This window comes from Cervus elaphus, chromosome 23 (genome assembly GCF_910594005.1).
Source record: "Cervus elaphus chromosome 23, mCerEla1.1, whole genome shotgun sequence".
NCBI lineage: Eukaryota > Metazoa > Chordata > Mammalia > Artiodactyla > Cervidae > Cervus > Cervus elaphus.
The window spans coordinates 26,431,644-26,448,591 of NC_057837.1; the positions used below are offsets into that span (position 1 = coordinate 26,431,644).

General features: G+C 38.1%; 1 protein-coding gene across 7 annotated transcripts in view; it reads left to right on the forward strand.

The window, feature by feature from the left end:
• The window catches only part of MYO3A (myosin IIIA), a 179,886-nt gene that overhangs the window by 145,688 nt on the left and 17,250 nt on the right, over window positions 1–16,948 (forward strand). For all 7 annotated transcript variants that reach the window (XM_043884340.1, XM_043884337.1, XM_043884336.1 and 4 more), the window contains 5 exons: window positions 603–714; window positions 3,626–3,788; window positions 5,331–5,454; window positions 6,645–7,563; window positions 10,694–10,838. In XM_043884340.1, coding sequence (XP_043740275.1) covers window positions 603–714; window positions 3,626–3,788; window positions 5,331–5,454; window positions 6,645–7,563; window positions 10,694–10,838 — 1,463 coding nt within the window. The remainder of the gene's footprint in view (window positions 1–602; window positions 715–3,625; window positions 3,789–5,330; window positions 5,455–6,644; window positions 7,564–10,693; window positions 10,839–16,948) is intronic.

The window sequence follows — 16,948 nt, forward strand, 5'->3', positions numbered from 1 at the left end:
CTTTCACTTTTAAGAAGGGTTGACATCATTCATGGAGATAGGCACTAGCAGAGGAAAGAAAAGGTGATGCATTTTGTAGAGTCTGAAGTGTCTGTGGGATAAGCAGGTGCAGGTGTCTAGCAGGCAACCATGAGTAATGTGTTTCCTTTTTATGAAAACAGGGCTGAGGCTGTATGTATAGGAGTCATCACATATAGGGAACAGTTAGAGCCATGCATGTAGATGAGACACACATGGAGAGAGAGCTTAATAAGAAACAGAACTCAGAAAAATCTAACATTTAAGCAGCAAGTCTAAATATGAGGCCTGTTGAAGAGACTGAGAGGGAGAAGGAGAAATGGGAGGCCAGGGTGGGATGGGAATGTTGGGGACACAAGGAAGGAACACTTGGGATTAGGATGGGAAAAAACCGGTTAATGCTTTATCACTAAAAGATCATATGTTGAAAAGGAATCACTGAAGTGAAAAACACAAATTACACAAGTAGATAGTCTGGAATTCAGTTTACTGAAGAATTGTTCTAAGAAGCCTGAAGGACCCATTAGGCTCCTGAGACTCTGAACTTTTATGAAATACTAACTAGCCCTCTCTCCCTTTCAAAGGTACCAGGTTCTCTGCTACAAGTGGTGTGAAGAGCCTCCATTGAGTCCTGACACGTGTGCCGCCATTTTGGAAAAAGCTGGTCTTGATAACTGGGCTCTTGGGAAAACCAAAGTAATGTTTTCATGTGCTTTTCAAAGAAAAAAAGTAATACTTATAGTGGATGTATGGAAAATTACATATTGTAATGATAGAAAATATCACGGCTTTTCATGTTATAGAATCTCTAGCTTGTAATAGGGAAAGAAAATGGATAAATTTGTAAAGGTTTCTTTCTTCAGCAGAATTAAATATTTTGCTCTCATACAGATTTCTTTTAATAAATTCAAGAAAAATATATCTTGAAGATTTATCCCCAAAAGGGTGGAACGTATGAGTCTAGAAAATTTTTTATTTTCTCTATTTTATTACCACCAAATATAGTCAGAAAGCTGTTGAAAATTATAATGAATTCAGTAGGATTCTGTTTTTCTTTTTTTCCTAATTCTCAAATCTGTTTTTGTTGTAAACTTGAAATTTATCTGGAGTGAAATGTTATTACTAGACTCACTATAGGATTTGGATACTGGAATGTTTATGTGTCAAATTTGAGAGCCTATGAGATCTCAGCTTATTTAACCCCTTAAAGAATGAAGTACAAAATCATCATCCATTTTGAATATGGAAGTAAGACAGGTGGGTTCTTGGAAAAAGGATGCATTTGCTTCTCAAATATCCTCAGAGCGTTACAAACAAGTTGGAGATAAGGAGATAAACATGGTACTGGGTCCTGGGAGGACACTAAATGTATAACTGGGGAGGATGGAGAAAAAAGAGCCAAGCTAAGACAGAGGTACTCAGATTGACCACTCAAGAGTAACCTCTATCAGCTACACCATAGATGTGGACTGAAATTCCACATTTGCCAAGAAATTTGTATTAGCTGCAGGAGGTGTGGGACAGGATTTTCATAATGTTCAGATGAAAAGTTAGGCCTGTTAGTTATCTATTTTATATATAGTAGTATCTATTTGTCAATCCCAGTCTCCTAATTTATTCCCCCACTCATTTCCTCCTTGATAACCATTAGTTTTCTACATCTGTGACTCTATTTCTGTTCTGTGAATAAGTTCATTTGTACTATATTTTTTAGATTCCACATATAAGCAATATCATATGATATTTGTCTTTCTTGTAACTGATTCACTTTACAGCAAGAACTAATACAACATTGTAAATCAACTATACTCCCATAAAAATTAAGTTTAAAAAAGAGAAGTTAATCCAGAAAAAAATTAGGGAATTTTTAAGTGTTTTATCTTATGCTGAGTGTCCTCCATATTCAGTGAAGTGAAAGTTGCTCAGTCGTGTCTAACTCTTTGCAACCCCATGGACTAAAGCAGTCCAAGGAATTCTCCAGGCCAGCATATTGGAGTGGGTAGCCTTTCCCTTCCCCAGAGGATCTTCCCAACCCAGGGATCGAACCCAGGTCTCCCACATTGTGGGCGGATTCTTTACCAGCTGAGCCACAAGGGAAGCCCAAGAACACTGGAGTGGGTAGCCTATCCCTTCTCCAGCAGATCTTCCCAACACTAGAAATGAACCAGGGTCTCCCACATTGCAGGTGGATGCTTTACCAACTGAACTATCAGGGAAGCCCATATTCCATATTCAGTAGTCCATATTTACCTTAGTATTTAGTGAGGGGAATTTCTGAGCATTAAAAATATTTTTTTTTAAAAGATATTTTTTTAATCTGTATTTTTCTCACACCATTTTGTTTCAGATTCTCACAAAGATGAGTTTTTCTGGCTGAAATCTCATGATTTATGGTCTGAAACACATGCCTAACTTCAAATGGAGTTTTAACTTGTAAAAAGGCCTTTGCAGTTCCAGTTTTTCATGATATTTAAGTAGCATTTTAAAGCTATTTGTATTTTTCCACTTCACCTTTTCCAACTCATTAGGATGGATTCAATATAAGAACATTTCTAATGTTGTACAAAAAAAAAAAATGACCTTTTTAGATAGATTGAATTTTAAATGAATTGTCAACAGTAGAATGGATTAAATATATTAACATCTAGAGGCTGTAGAAATTAAAACTAAATTCAGTCAAGACCTGTAATGTTAAACTGTTGGCCCTTGGTGCCAGGCTTCAAAGTACTGCAAGAGTTCTCTAGTCAGGGTCACCAGGTCTCATGACTCAGCTCTTAAATTTGAATTTAAGTGACTTTCTTAGTGGATTCAATCAACTCTCTTTGAGGTGATTTTCATTAGTACATTCAACCATTAAAAGAAAAAATATACCTTTCTATTTCCTGGGGGTGGCGGAAAACTCGTAGCTGAGAACAACTCCAAGTCTTCAGGCTCCCCTGTTGCTTCCATTCATTTTGATTTTAGAATCATCGAAAATCAGTCCTTAGGTCTTTCTGGTGGCCACTGGGTCCAGCGAGAAAGTTATTGTTTCTCTATGGGGCCCTCTCTCTGCTTTATTCTCGCCACTGACAGCTCTGTGAGCCTCTGAGGGCAGTGCCCCTGGTATCCTTGCAGAAAAGTATATAGCATAGGTCTCAATGCACAATTGGTAAATGAACTCCTATAACTGTAATTGTCCTCTCTCTTGCAAATAGGTTTGTAAGAATTTTTAAGTTTGGGGAATTTGTTTCCTTTCAAAATAGCATAAAAGTTAGCTTTGCCCAGAGTATCTGTTGCTAAAACTTTTATGAAAGAGTTTGATATCTTCCACTCATACTGGGCCATCCAACAAAAGCTAGATACCTATTGCAAAGAAACAGTATGATTGTTAAACTATGTGACAGTGAAAGTGTTAGTCGTTCAGTCGTGTCAGACTCTTTGCGACCTCAAAGAGGGACTGTCTTCAAATATAAAAATCTATAAGGTGATAGCAACATCCAGGCCAAAGAAGCAAAAGATAATGATTTCCAAAGTCAAAAAAATATTTTGAACATAATCTGAGCACCGCACAACTGTTTCATACCTGCATGCCACAGTTTTATTTGCATTTTATTTTAATTCTTTTAAGGTGTTCCTTAAGTATTATCATGTGGAACAGTTAAATTTAATGCGAAAGGAAGCCATTGACAAGCTGATTTTGATTCAAGCCTGTGTCAGAGGATTCTTGGATTCAAGAAGATACCAAAAAATACAGGAGAAAAGGAAAGAGAGTGCTATAATAATACAGTCAGGTAACCACTCAGAGCATCTCACTGTGTAACAAAATATAATGCTATGTTTAGATGTAGGCATGAAGTCAAATCTTACTTACAAACCTCCAGTCTTATGTAGGTTTTGTGTTTAATTTCAAACTGTTGATACTGTCTCTGTATTAAATCTGAATGATTGTTTTAGAGATTGACACTTTTAATATCTGGATAAATGTTTTAAACAAAATAATTTTTAAATTTGCTGTCACATTGAAACACAATTGACCTATTGTGCAAGATACTGGATTAATTGTACATTTCAAGAATCATATTATTATAACCCATTGGACAATATTATTTTCCCTATTTTATTCCAAAGGTTACACTTGCCATAATTTTTGACAACTTAATGAAATCTCATTTTGTTAAAGGGCATCCATTTCTTTCTATTAACCATAGGGAAAGAATATTTATAGTCATATTTCACAAGTTTTTATTAAACATATTAATGGAGTTTGGATTTCACTTTCTGTTTTTCTATAAGAAGCAAAATTTAGACTCCAGCATGGCTCGATACAGTATCTTTTAAAGACTTTTGACTAAATATCCATAGTAAAAAGTATATTTTACTCTGTAACCCAATATACATACTATGCACAATGCACTCTGATAGTTTTCTATTCTGATTTATTCCATTTCACTTCTAGATGCTAGATCTGGCCCAGTAAATTGACTTTATGATCCATCATTTATTTGCAACCTACATTCTGAAGAACACTGCCATGGTGGGCAGAGCAGATTTGAGGTCCACTTCTGTCAATCTGTAAAAGCTCATCAACTTTTAAGCCCTTAACTTCTCACTGGGTCATCAAAAATGAAAACCCTATAACTGAGATTTAATTCTTTATCCTCAATTCCAAACTTCATAAAACACTGAGAAGAGATTTTTCATAACTCACTTGAAAGTGAAACATGACCCAATATTCATAGTCCTTTATTCATCCCAGTTAGTAACAATTGTGTGTTTTTCTAGCAAAATAATCATGTGTTTGATTATGAAATGCTGAATTGCCATGGGGAATGTTACCGAATATATGTTAATTTGTCCTGAATTACCTTTCTAAAAAATTTTTTTTAAATTTTAAATCTGAATTTTGAAATATATCTGGCTCCAAAGATAATTGGCCAAAAGGTCCAAGCCATGTACTTAAATAATAGGGATTTTCTCCCATGAATAATTTGAACATGGCAAAAATGAAAGGAACATAAACATCAGCAGATTTTAAAGAAATGAGTGAGTCCATTTTGTCTTTTTCATCAACTTAGGTCATCTCTATCATTTTAGTTTCATATTAATACTCCCCTTAACATGAAAGGTACTTTAATTATTTTCTTGCTAAAGCTTGTCATCTGGAACAGTCTTGTTAATGAGTCCCATATTTTTTTACAAACCTATTTTATTTGTAGTCTTTAATTTCATTTTCCTCTTTGACATTGATGGTCAAAATTCATTTGTTTCTACCCATTGAAGTAATATTTATTATGTATTATAATTAACATTACTCTGGGCTTTGTATGTTTCAGCTGCAAGAGGCCATCTAGCCAGGAAACAAAGGAAGGAAATTGTTAACACACAAAACACAGCAGTAAAAACCATTCAGGCTCAAGATCAGGAATTTGGCTACAAGAAAAACTTTGAAAATAAAAGGTAAAATAATATTCATTCTTATACTGTCTTGACATTATAGATTTTTCACACTGAAAAGTCATGAAATAAAGTCCATAGTCTTTCTCATACCTAACTGGGTTCCTAACAGTGAGGCATCAAATGTCAGTGGACACCCTGTGGCCACTTCTGTGTCCTTTATCCTATTTGAGAGTTTGTTGGCATTTCATTCCAATAACCACACTTTCCTTCTTAAGAAAAAATCTTATTTTCAAGTTAAGGGAAAATCATTCCAAGTATCCTTTGGAAAGGATATTAATAAAGGCATAGCTGTGAAATTTTGGCCAGCATATTACAAGATCATGAACTGTAGCAGGAACACTGCTTTTCCTTTAATTTTGTAAGATATTTTCTGTGATCCGTAGACATAGAGGTTATCAAAGTACAGCATGCCAGCCTAATGAACATCCCCAGTACTGGTCTCAAATCTAGATATAGTTTCTACACTATATAGTTTACATACTTTTCACTGTAGGTACTTTGTTTGGAAAAGGACATATCTTTTTATTTTTAATTGGAATATAATTGCTTTACAATGTTGTATTAGTTTCAGCTCTACCATGAAGTGAATCAGCTCTATGTATACACACATGTCTCCTCCTTCTTGGACCTTCTTCACATCCCCTCCTTCATTCTACTCATCTAGGTCCTCATAGAGCACTGACCTGAGCTCCCTGTGTGATGCAGCAGGTTCCCATTAGCTCTTTATTTTACACATGGCAGTCCAAATACATCAGTTCATTCTCTTCATTCCATCCCCCTTTGCCCCATGTCCTGTCCATTCTCTACGTTGCATCTCTATTCCTGCCTGCAAGTAAGTCCATCTGTACCCTGTTTCTAGGTTTCACGTGTATGTATTAATATGCAGTATTGGTTTTTCTCCTTGAAGTGATTAAATTCCTAGAATTTTGATACCTCAGTAAGTGAAGTAATGCTAGGTTATTTCTCACTCTTAAGTTGATGCTGGTTCTCTCATTATCTGAGTAGCCATCACGGTTGTCCCTAGAGAGGACAATTTGGGCAAACACTTGATTATTGTGACATGATAAGTTTTTAATTTTGAGTTTTTTTGTCTCTTTTGCTTTTCTCCCAATATAACATGTGCTATTGCTGAGCAAGGTAATAAACTCTAGTTTAGTATCATATATTCTGATGCAATATATTTTACACAGGGAATCTTTTGTGAAGAAACAGACAGAGAATTCAGTCTCTGCTAATGAAACCGTCATTCCAGCTCCAAATATTAATAATAAAGGGAGTACATCTGTAGTGAAGACTTGTACTTTCAAAGCTGAGGGGGAAGCCACGAATGCTATGAAAAGTAACATCAGAGGATATGAGACTCAGAAAAAAATGAACAACATGTATGAGGAAGAGGCTAAGCAAGAACTAGATCTGGTGCAGGACGCTTGGGCAGAAGTAAACACTAGTAACAAGTATATGAAAGACTTGGAAGAAAATAGTGAGATAAGGAAAATAGGAAAGGAGGACACAGTGGTCGAGAATTTTTATCAGAAGTACACAGAGGAAAGGAATTTCAAAGACTTGAAAGCAGCATGTCTAGAACGGAAGACCCTACCAGAAAGGCCAAGTTACCCGGGACTTTGGTCAGCAGACAAGGAGACTCCAGGTCCTAACAAGTCTCCTTGCAAAAAGACATTAGAACCTTGTCTCAGCCAGAGGTTGGTTTGTCAAAATGAAAATAGCAAGGACAAAGAAAAGAAGACATCTGTGATCACCCAGAATGCACCTTTGTGCAGCCGTCAGAGGAGCCGTCTGAGCCACGGGGCGGTCCGGGAGAGGCAGGGGAGACCAGCCATGCAAGCTCAGGAAGAGGACAGAGCCGCAGTGTTCATTCAGAACAAATACCGGGGCTACAAGAGGAGGCAGCAGTTACGGAAGGACAGGATGTCTTCTTTTAGAAATCAAAAGGTCGTTGCAGCACCGACAGAAGTAGCAAGAAATACTCACAATTTATATTCCTACCCCACAAAACTTGAGGACCCCTGTAGCATCGGGATGAAGAGTGATAAAGACACAAAAGCAATTTCAGAAAAAGAAGCATGTGATTTGGCAATTTTTTCAAAACAGGTATGTAAACGAACATGTGTTTACTAGTACAGATCTCTAGGAACTCCACAATAACTGAGTTAAACAAACAATTGGTAACTGTTTCATCTGTTTTTATGAGACTGCAAACCTTTTCAATAAAATGTTTCAGAGGCTGTGCTATTCAAATAGCCACATATTTTAAAACAGTTTTCTATGATAAAAACAGTATAAAATATGATAGAGATCTAGTGAAGTAAGGAGACTAGTCAATGAGTGATATAGCCTACTAAAATGCTGGCATTTGACAATGCAAATTTCCATGTTTCTGAGATCTCCCATTATAGTGTTAAAAAAGTTTTCAAAATCTCCTAAAATCTATGCTTTCTCTACCCCATATTTTAAGAAGACATAATTATGCATCAGAATCAGGTGAGTAGCATTATTGAACACATGTGCAGTGAAGATGAACATCTGCATGTTCCATCATAACAACGAGGAACCATAAAGAAAAATCACAAAGGAAAATTCCCTCTTAAAGAATATCTCATGCTGTTCATAGGTGTGTTTCAGCTGTTTGTAAAAGGGGCAATAGAACTTCTCTGAGTGTACAGTAAGTCCCCCAGATACAAGGGAGTTCCGTTCCAAGTGTGTGTTCATAAGTCCAATTTGTTCTTAAGTTCAACAGAGTTAGCCTAAGTACCCAACGAATGCAATCAGCTATATATATTGTACTGCCACAGGTTTATAAAACTTTTCACACAAATAATATATAAAAACAAAAATAAAATCATTTTTAATCTTACAGTACAGTACCTTGAAAAGTAGAGTAGTGCCATACAACAGCTGGCCTGCAGGGGCTGACATCAAGTGAGCAGGCAATAAATAAAGACACTGAACTAGTGCACTCTACACAGCGCTGTCCAGTGGAGTACACAAAACCCGTGGAGGATGCACACACGTGACAGTGTATGCCAGACACGTGACCTGACAGGATTGGACGTGTGAAAGCACGTTTGCATCTTTGAAAGCTCACAACTTGAAGGTGTGTATGTAGGGGACTTACTGTACATGGAACTCTGATAAATTAGTGCTATAGAGAGATCACAGGGACGGCCTTGTCCATGCCCCCTTCAGGCTCTCTCTCTTTCTAGGTATTTGACCTTGAGAAGATCCCTTTAGGTGTCAGCACCCTTATATTCTCCTGTATAAAGTGAAGGAGTGTCACTAGATGACCTCTAAAATGCATACTGTAAATGAGTATGTACTACCAGGGTAGTCAGTCAATAGTGTATGAAATCATAGAAGAAATAGCGTAATGGGTTAGAAATATCATAATTGGTTATTACCTATTACTCCCGAGTCCCTAATCTCTACTTATTGTCTGATGGTGGCTGAGCCCACAAGACACACAGTAACTGCCTGTGGACACCCTCAGACTGCTATGGATGTGGCCTGAACATCTACAACCTCTAGCTATTCATAGACCAGTCACTGATAAATTCAGCCCCTTCCTGTCCTTTTTGGTGTAAGCACATGGAAATAATGAGTTTAACATACATGAAGTCTTTCCTTTCCTTGTAATTAACATGCTCACTCTAAAGACCAAAGCAGAGATTAGGACCCTGACCTGCTCTGGGACTGAGATGTTCAGATGTACAGTCATTGGGCATCTACCCCAGTTCAGTTCAGTCCCTCAGTCATGTCCAACTCTTTGCGACCCCATGAATCGCAGCACGACAGGCCTCCCTGTCCATCACAAACTCCCAGAGTTTACTCAAACTCATGTCCATCGAGTTGGTGATGCCATCCAACCATCTCATCCTCTGTCATCCTCTTCTCCTCCTGCCCCCAATCCCTCCCAGCATCAGGGTCTTTTCCAATGAGTCAACTCTTCGCATGAGGTGGCCAAAATATTGGAGTTTCAGCTTCAGCATCAGTCCTTCCAATGAACACCCAGGACTGATCTCTTATAGGATGGACTGGTTGGATGCCCTTGCAGTCCAAGGGACTCTCAAGAGACTTCTCCAACACCACAGTTCAAAAGCATCAATTTTTTGGCGCTCAGCTTTCCTCACAGTCCAACTCTCACATCCATACATGACCACTGGAAAAACCATAGCCTTGACTAGATGGACCTTTGTTGGCAAAGTAATGTCTCTGCTTTTTAATATGCTGTCTAGGTTGGTCATAACTTTCCTTCCAAGGAGTAACCGTCTTTTAATTTCATGGCTGCAATCACCATACCTAGAGCTGCCTAATAACAGCATGGGAATGGGTTCAGTGCTCACAGGAGCAGAGGTAGAGACAGAAAAGGAGGAGCCCCACTTCAACCTAGCAGGTTGTATTATCAGACAGGGTAGAGAGAGGGGCCCAGATGGAAAGAGGAAGAAAGTAGCCCTATCATATGACATCCCTTATATGTGGAATCAAAAAATAAATGATGCAAGTGAACTCACAGATCAGAAACAGACGCACAGACCTAGAGAATGAACTTATGATTGCTGGGGGAAGGATGAGGGGAAGGGGTAATTAGGGAGTTTGGGGTGGACATGTACACTCTAGTATATTTGAAGTGGATAACCAACAAGGACATACTGTACAGCACAGGGAACTCTGCTCGACGTTATGTGGCAGCCTGGATAGGAGGGGAGTTTGGGGGAAAGTGGATACCTCTACATGTATGGCTGAGTCCCTTCACCGTTCACCTGAAACTGTCACAACACTGTTAATCGGCTATACCCCAACACAAAATAAAAAGTTTTTAAAAAATTAAAAAATAGAGCCAAGTGAAGAAGCCTGGACAGGAAAGGAGGGAGTTAATACAGTCTAAGTCAGCAGACGGGTTCCTCAGGGTAAAAGAAAAGCCAGGGCAGCAGAATGGTTAAGGAGGAAAGACAGAGCTCAAGGACCCCAGGAAGGAGTCACCAGCAGAGGAGGCTTCTGGAGGGTGGCGTGTTTGGCAGTTTGGATTGGAAAATGCACAGAACAGGAGGTTTCCTCGAGTGAGCACTCTGTCTGACCTGCGACAGGGTCAAGGGGAGTCCCGGAGAAGAAGGACACGAGAACCCCACAGAGAGCCGATCAGAAATTGATCAGATCCCCAGGGTGTCTGTGGAGATGGCTGAAGTCCTTTCCTTGATTTAATTGAACACCTGACCTTCTTTTTTAGGTCTCAAAGCTATCTGAAGAATATTTCATTCTGCAGAAAAAACTGAATGAAATGATCTTGTCACAGCAACTGAAGCCTCTTTATTTTGGAGTCTATCCTCATAAGCCAATTACTAGACGAGTTTCTTCTCATCAGTGCCTCTCAGGTAAAAATGGGCAGGGTTGGAACTTCCAGAAGGGACAGGAAAAGCCAGATACTTGATTGTTTGTTAGTTGCCTACCTTTATTCTGTGGAAGATTTGAAGTGACTGTGTTCTATCTTCTCAGGAACCATCATTTCAGTTCATTTTTTAATGTTGATACACACTTTTCCAGAATATTCCACATATCTCCTACCTTTTCTGATTTCATTCTCCGCCTGCCCCCCCCCCCCATATACACTTTAACTAGAACTTGGCTTAGGACACCAGAAGGAAATAGAAAGGGATGAAGTTGAGGGTGGGAGGCAGAGAGCAAGGTACAATTTTGATAAGAGGGAACAAACAAGTGAAATATATCTATTTCTTCTGTTGAAATCTGTACATTAAGTAGAAGGTATGAATCTAGAAGGTTCAGATTCACAGACCTAGATGCACTATTAAATTTTCTTTTTATCAACCTAAGTCACACTCTGCCCCCATTCACTAAACCAGTAAATAATGTCCAAATGAAAACTGAGGAACTAAGTGTGAACTAAGTATGAAGTTTAAAAATAAAATAGTCAACCAACTGCTTGTTTTGTCTTTGTTTTGATAAAATTGTTATATGTTGAATTTCATAGGACTTAACTGCACCTGCATTTTCCTTGAGAGAAATATGGTACAGGATTTATATAACTGGAGAGTGGCCATTTGACTACAGAGTCTATGCTGTTGTGTTCAGAAGTGTACAATGACATTGCATTATTTCTTTGAATAATGTGCAGAGTTACTCCTTTTTCGGGGGGAGATGTTCTTCTTCTTACTTATGGTGCACCTGGAAATTTGTGTTGACCATTGTGAAGAGAAGAAAAAGATTAATTGTAGGAAAAATATACCCTGGTAACACAAAAGCATATTTTCTTTCTCTCTTTTCACAAAGAGGCTATGACTGTCCAACAGGCTATAATTTTTTAATGGATTGCAAGGTTAACAAATAAGGACACTATCATAATCCCCATGCTTCGTTTACACAATACCATCAGTAAATTCAGCTCTGCGTCATGGCAGCCCCTTGCCATGCCTACATACAGTAGATAGAATGAAAATGCTTTTGTGTTGCTTCTGCTTATTTCTAAGTTTTTATGGCATCTAGATTCATGTAGTAGTCCTAATATTTTTAGGTGTTATGGTGCAGATTTTGTATTTTTTTAGGTGTTATGGTGCAGATTTTGTATTTTTTTAGGTATGCCTAGCATTTTAAATGCTGGCCCCTAGAAATGCATTTTGCAAACTATCCAAGAATATATCTTTACATGTAACTGTAAATATGTTTACATTCATGTGAAGGTCAAGTAGCTCAAATAACGTTGGTTCATATATTTTATAGGAATGTTTTTAAAGGGGGATCAGAAGTTATACTGCTTCACACCCAACATACTCCAGTGAGCACTTGTCTTCCTAAACTTATTTGCTACTATTCTGCCTTCACTAGAAATAATACTAGGACTTCACTGGTGGTCCAGTGATTAAGACTTCACCTTCCAATCCAGGGGGTGTTAGTTCAATCCCTGGTTGCAAAGCTAAGATCCCACATGCCTTGCAACTGAAAAACCAAAATGTAAAACAGAAGCAATATTGAAACAAATTCAAAAAGGACTTTAAAAATGGTCAACATAAAAAAATCTTTTAAAAAAGGAAATCATACTAATTCCCCCCAAATCTTTCATAACAACAACCTTCAATATCCAAAACCAAATGATTTTATTTACAACCTTACAATTCAGTATCATTTATGTTTATCATTTTAATATATTAAATGCTAACATAAAAGATCTATTTGCCTCACATAGGTTTACACTGAATTATTGATTTTTGGTGAGTTAATGGATTTAATTCTGACAAAACAGTTGACTTAGCAGCCTTAAATGGAAACAGCTAAACTTTTTGTACCCCAATTATGTCTTCTCATTCTATAATTTTTATCTGTTCTAAACTACAGAAGACATGGAGCTTCCATGGAAGCAGCAAGCAATGAACAGTGTATTTCTATCTAACTTCCTGTTAAATTTCATATTAGAAACTGCATGACAAAAAAAGACTAAGCATGTCTGCAGCACTGAAAACAGTTTTTTCTTTACATATTTTGACACCATATTACTTAGCTACATGAGATCAATTCAAAGGGACGTTACATAGCATATTTGATAAAATAATATAGTCAACAAAGTAAATTTGCATAGTTTATAATTTCATACCACATAGAGAAAATACCTTCTTAAATATCTAGTATATTTAAATTTTTTTCTTATAACTAGACATTCTGGTCTAGTACATAAACTCCCAAATATCAGAATTGAACCAAATTACATTTTCTGATAATGCTTAAATTTTTCTGATTTGAAGAGAATAAATAAAAGTCTTACCTTATACAGAATACCCCAATATTAACCAAACATATTAATGATTTAAATGTGAGAAATAAATTAAGGGAAACCAAATAATATGAACTGACTCTTTCACAATCTCTGCTTAGGAGCCAACAAAGCATGAGAAGAAGTAATAAAAGGAATTACAGAGAAAAATAGTGGTCGATTTAGACTGTACAAATGTTAAAACCGTCTAGAGATTAGAAAGCATTGTTTCAAGTTAAAGAGCTACAGACAATCTGGATAAAATATTTAGAACAAATGGAGAAATGGTTGCTATATGTAATGTAGAATGACCTCATAAATTGTTAAGAAAAACACTAACTCAATGGAAAAATGGGCACAAGACATTGATTTATTTATAGAAGAACAAATGCAAATGGAAAGCAAGCATATATAGAATCATTCTAGAAATTAAAAATATAAATTAAAACGAGTTACTGTTTTTACTCATCACAATGGCAGAGATGAAAAAATATATAACAGTGATGAGAATGGGCTAGTTTAATTATCCTCAAACACTAATGATGAGACTAAAGACTCAACATTTCAGAAAGCAATTTAGCAATATGTAAAGAAAAGCTTTGAAATAGTTTCTATCATTCTCCCAGTAAACCCACTTATAAGAACGTAGCCTAAGGAGCTAATCAGAGCTGAAAGAGAAAAATTATGTACATGGCCAAAAATAAAATTAGGCAATAAGAAAATGATTAATAAGTAATGACACATTCATATCTGGAATATAAACAGCCCTTAAAAATCATTTTTAAAAGAACCTTGGCAAACTGCTAGCTGATCTATAGCTAGCTATGGGGTACAAGACTGCAGAATTGGAATGAGAATCCTGTAAATAAGTCACTTAATCTTCTCCCGTGTCAAGTGGTTCACTAACAAGATCATCCAATACAGAGCTCTAGAGCAGGGGTCCCCAGCTTCCAGGATCTAATGCCTGATGATCTGAGGTGGAGTTGGTGTAATAATAATAATAGAAATAAAGTGCACAATAAATGTAACGCACTTGAATCATCCAGAAACCGTTCATCTCTCCCCACCATCCACGGAAAAATCGTCTTCCATGAAATTGGTCCCTGCTGCCCAAAAGGTTGGGGACCCCTGCAAGAAGCCAGGAGACTGGTGGAGGAGGGACCAAGTGCTTGCTCCCAGGTAGGGTGGATGCCCTCCATCCCTCCCTACCTTCAGAGTCCGTTCTGTATAAAATGAAGAATCTGAGTAACATTCCTGCAGCCTGCACAGGGCTTCCCCTCCAGGTGGGAGAACACTAGAATGCCATCTCCGGATGGGTTATCTTTGCTGCCAGACTGTCTTGTGTCACCAAAAGCTTGCTTGCCATATCCAATGGTCATGCCTGTGACCAGACATTCCCTCAGAAGGGATAGTGGGTTTTTAAAAATATTGATGTGTTTCACCTTTCCTTGAGAGGAACCACCTATCCTACTGTTACAAAGTGTGGGCAGGGTGGGGAGGTGGGGAAAACCAGAAAGGCTAAATGTTGCTTGTTTAAAACCAGATAGTATTCTTCTATTCTGTGTTTTTTTTTAAAGACCAATTGGAGAAAATGACTAATAATCAATAAATAATTTTCTAAAATTTGGCTCTTAGGAAAAAAAATTAATGTAGGTTTTCACCTCAGGCCATATACTCAAATATTTTTTTAGGTAGATTAAGACCAATATGATCTTGAAAAAAAAGCAAGAGGTTATTGAGAGTCTTTTAAATGCCACCCCTGAGTTTTCCTTATTCTTCAGCCAGGTAAGCATGTATTTTTGTTGTGTGACTATCTCCTTAGTCCCATGGATGGTCGCACACAGGATGCGTGCTCAGGGCTCCGTGTGAGACTCAGCACAGGTGGCACTCTTCAGCCCATCAGCATCATTGTGTACGTTCCCCCTGTGTTTCTGGTGGGGTGCACTCCTGTATGTATGCAGGATGGCTGGGAGTGAGGGAGAACCTAACTGCATGGACCAGAACAAAACTAACGAGCCTCTGAGGTTTCTAATCCATGACCTCTGCCCAACAGAGAAGATGGGAGTAAATGACAGATAGGTAGTGAGCACTTCCAAGAGACAGATGGTGGTCCAGAGGGGACGTCTGTGGTTCTCACCACACAAGCAAAGCTGCTTCATTCTCCTGTTTCTCCTGTGACTTTAGTTTAGAAGAGAATGTGAGGGGCAGGCTGGGAGCAGCCTCTTCCCCAAACCTAAGACTGTAACTGAAAAGCTAAATGCTCACTTCGAGGTCCTGATGCAGAGTTCTCAAATCTGAGGGGACAGAGAGCTCAAAGCCCATGAGCTGTAGGAGGACAGATCTGACTTGGCTCTCGGGCATCGGTGGTCTGCTGATGGAAAAAAAAAAACAAAAGAGCCAAAGAGGGACTTCTCTGGCAGTCCAGTGGTTAAGGCTTTGCCTCCCCATGCAGGGGATGCAAATTCAATCCCTGGTTGGGGAGTTAAGATCTCATATGCCTTGTGGTCAAAGAAACAAAACATAAAGCAGAAGCAATATTGTAACAAATTCAGAAGACTTTTTAAAGGGTCCACATCAAAGGGGAAAAATTGGACAAAGAGAAGGAAGAGCCAAAGTAATTGTTGAGCAGGTTCAAATGGGGGTGGGGCTGGCAGCTGCCTTCTGAGGCCAGAGGGAGCCTGGAGACAGATCCGCTGAACACTAGGCTCGCCTGAAGTGCTCTGGATACTTCGAGCAGAGGCACCTGCGCTTATAACACATCATCTCAGGAAAACTCCAAAGGAAGGAGGAAGGAAAACAAGTGGTCGGATCTAGAACGAGCATGAGAAGTGAAAATATCTCTGGGAACTCAGAGCATGAGGCAGTGCAAGGCAGAGAGGAGCACAGAGGGACTGAATTATCCGCACAAGCTCGGAATCTGCACCCAGTTCTCTCCAAGGGCACCTAGCCTGGCTGAAGGGCAGACAAGGTGAAAGGCAGAGAGAGCAGCTTCCTGAAGGCAGGTTGCAATCCAAACTATGGTGAATCCTGCCTTTAACACATAGCCATGAGCATTCCTCCCTTCTAAGATTTCTTCTGGGTCCTTATATTGCTTCAAGTTCACAGACCGACCATTTGTAAATAGAAGTTTACCAAAACTGAAAAACAGATTTCTTAAGGAAGAAACAGTAACATCAATGCATTTCTATGCTGCTAATATCTGATTTAGACATGTGATACTTTGGCAAATTATATTCTGCATGTTTACTTAAGTAAAATAGTATAATTATCATGAAATGAGAATAATGCTGAAATTTAATTTTCTAGAGCAAATATTGGCAATGTGTTTTAAGTCTGTCTTCTGCCTTCTGAATGCAAAATGTTGAGATTTGTCCTTTCATTATTTTTTAAATGTGCATTCCTGACAGACTCAAACACTTAATGAAATTATTAGCAGAACTACAATATAAATAAGTGTTTTACCTTCTGGCTATTTAATATAGCAACAACCTTTAAGAGCTAATATGTATCATGCACATCACACAAAATGGTCATAAACCTAATTATGCTACTGCCAACATTGATGTGTTGCTGGTAATTTGTCATTATAAATGTTTATGTCACTTTTATAATTAAGGAGTTAGGATGACGTTGGCAGGCAATGTTTGTATGCCCCCAAAGGAACAAAAATTTAGAGGGCAAAATAAACTTGTGCCTTTCTGAAATATTTGTATGCTGATAACCTCA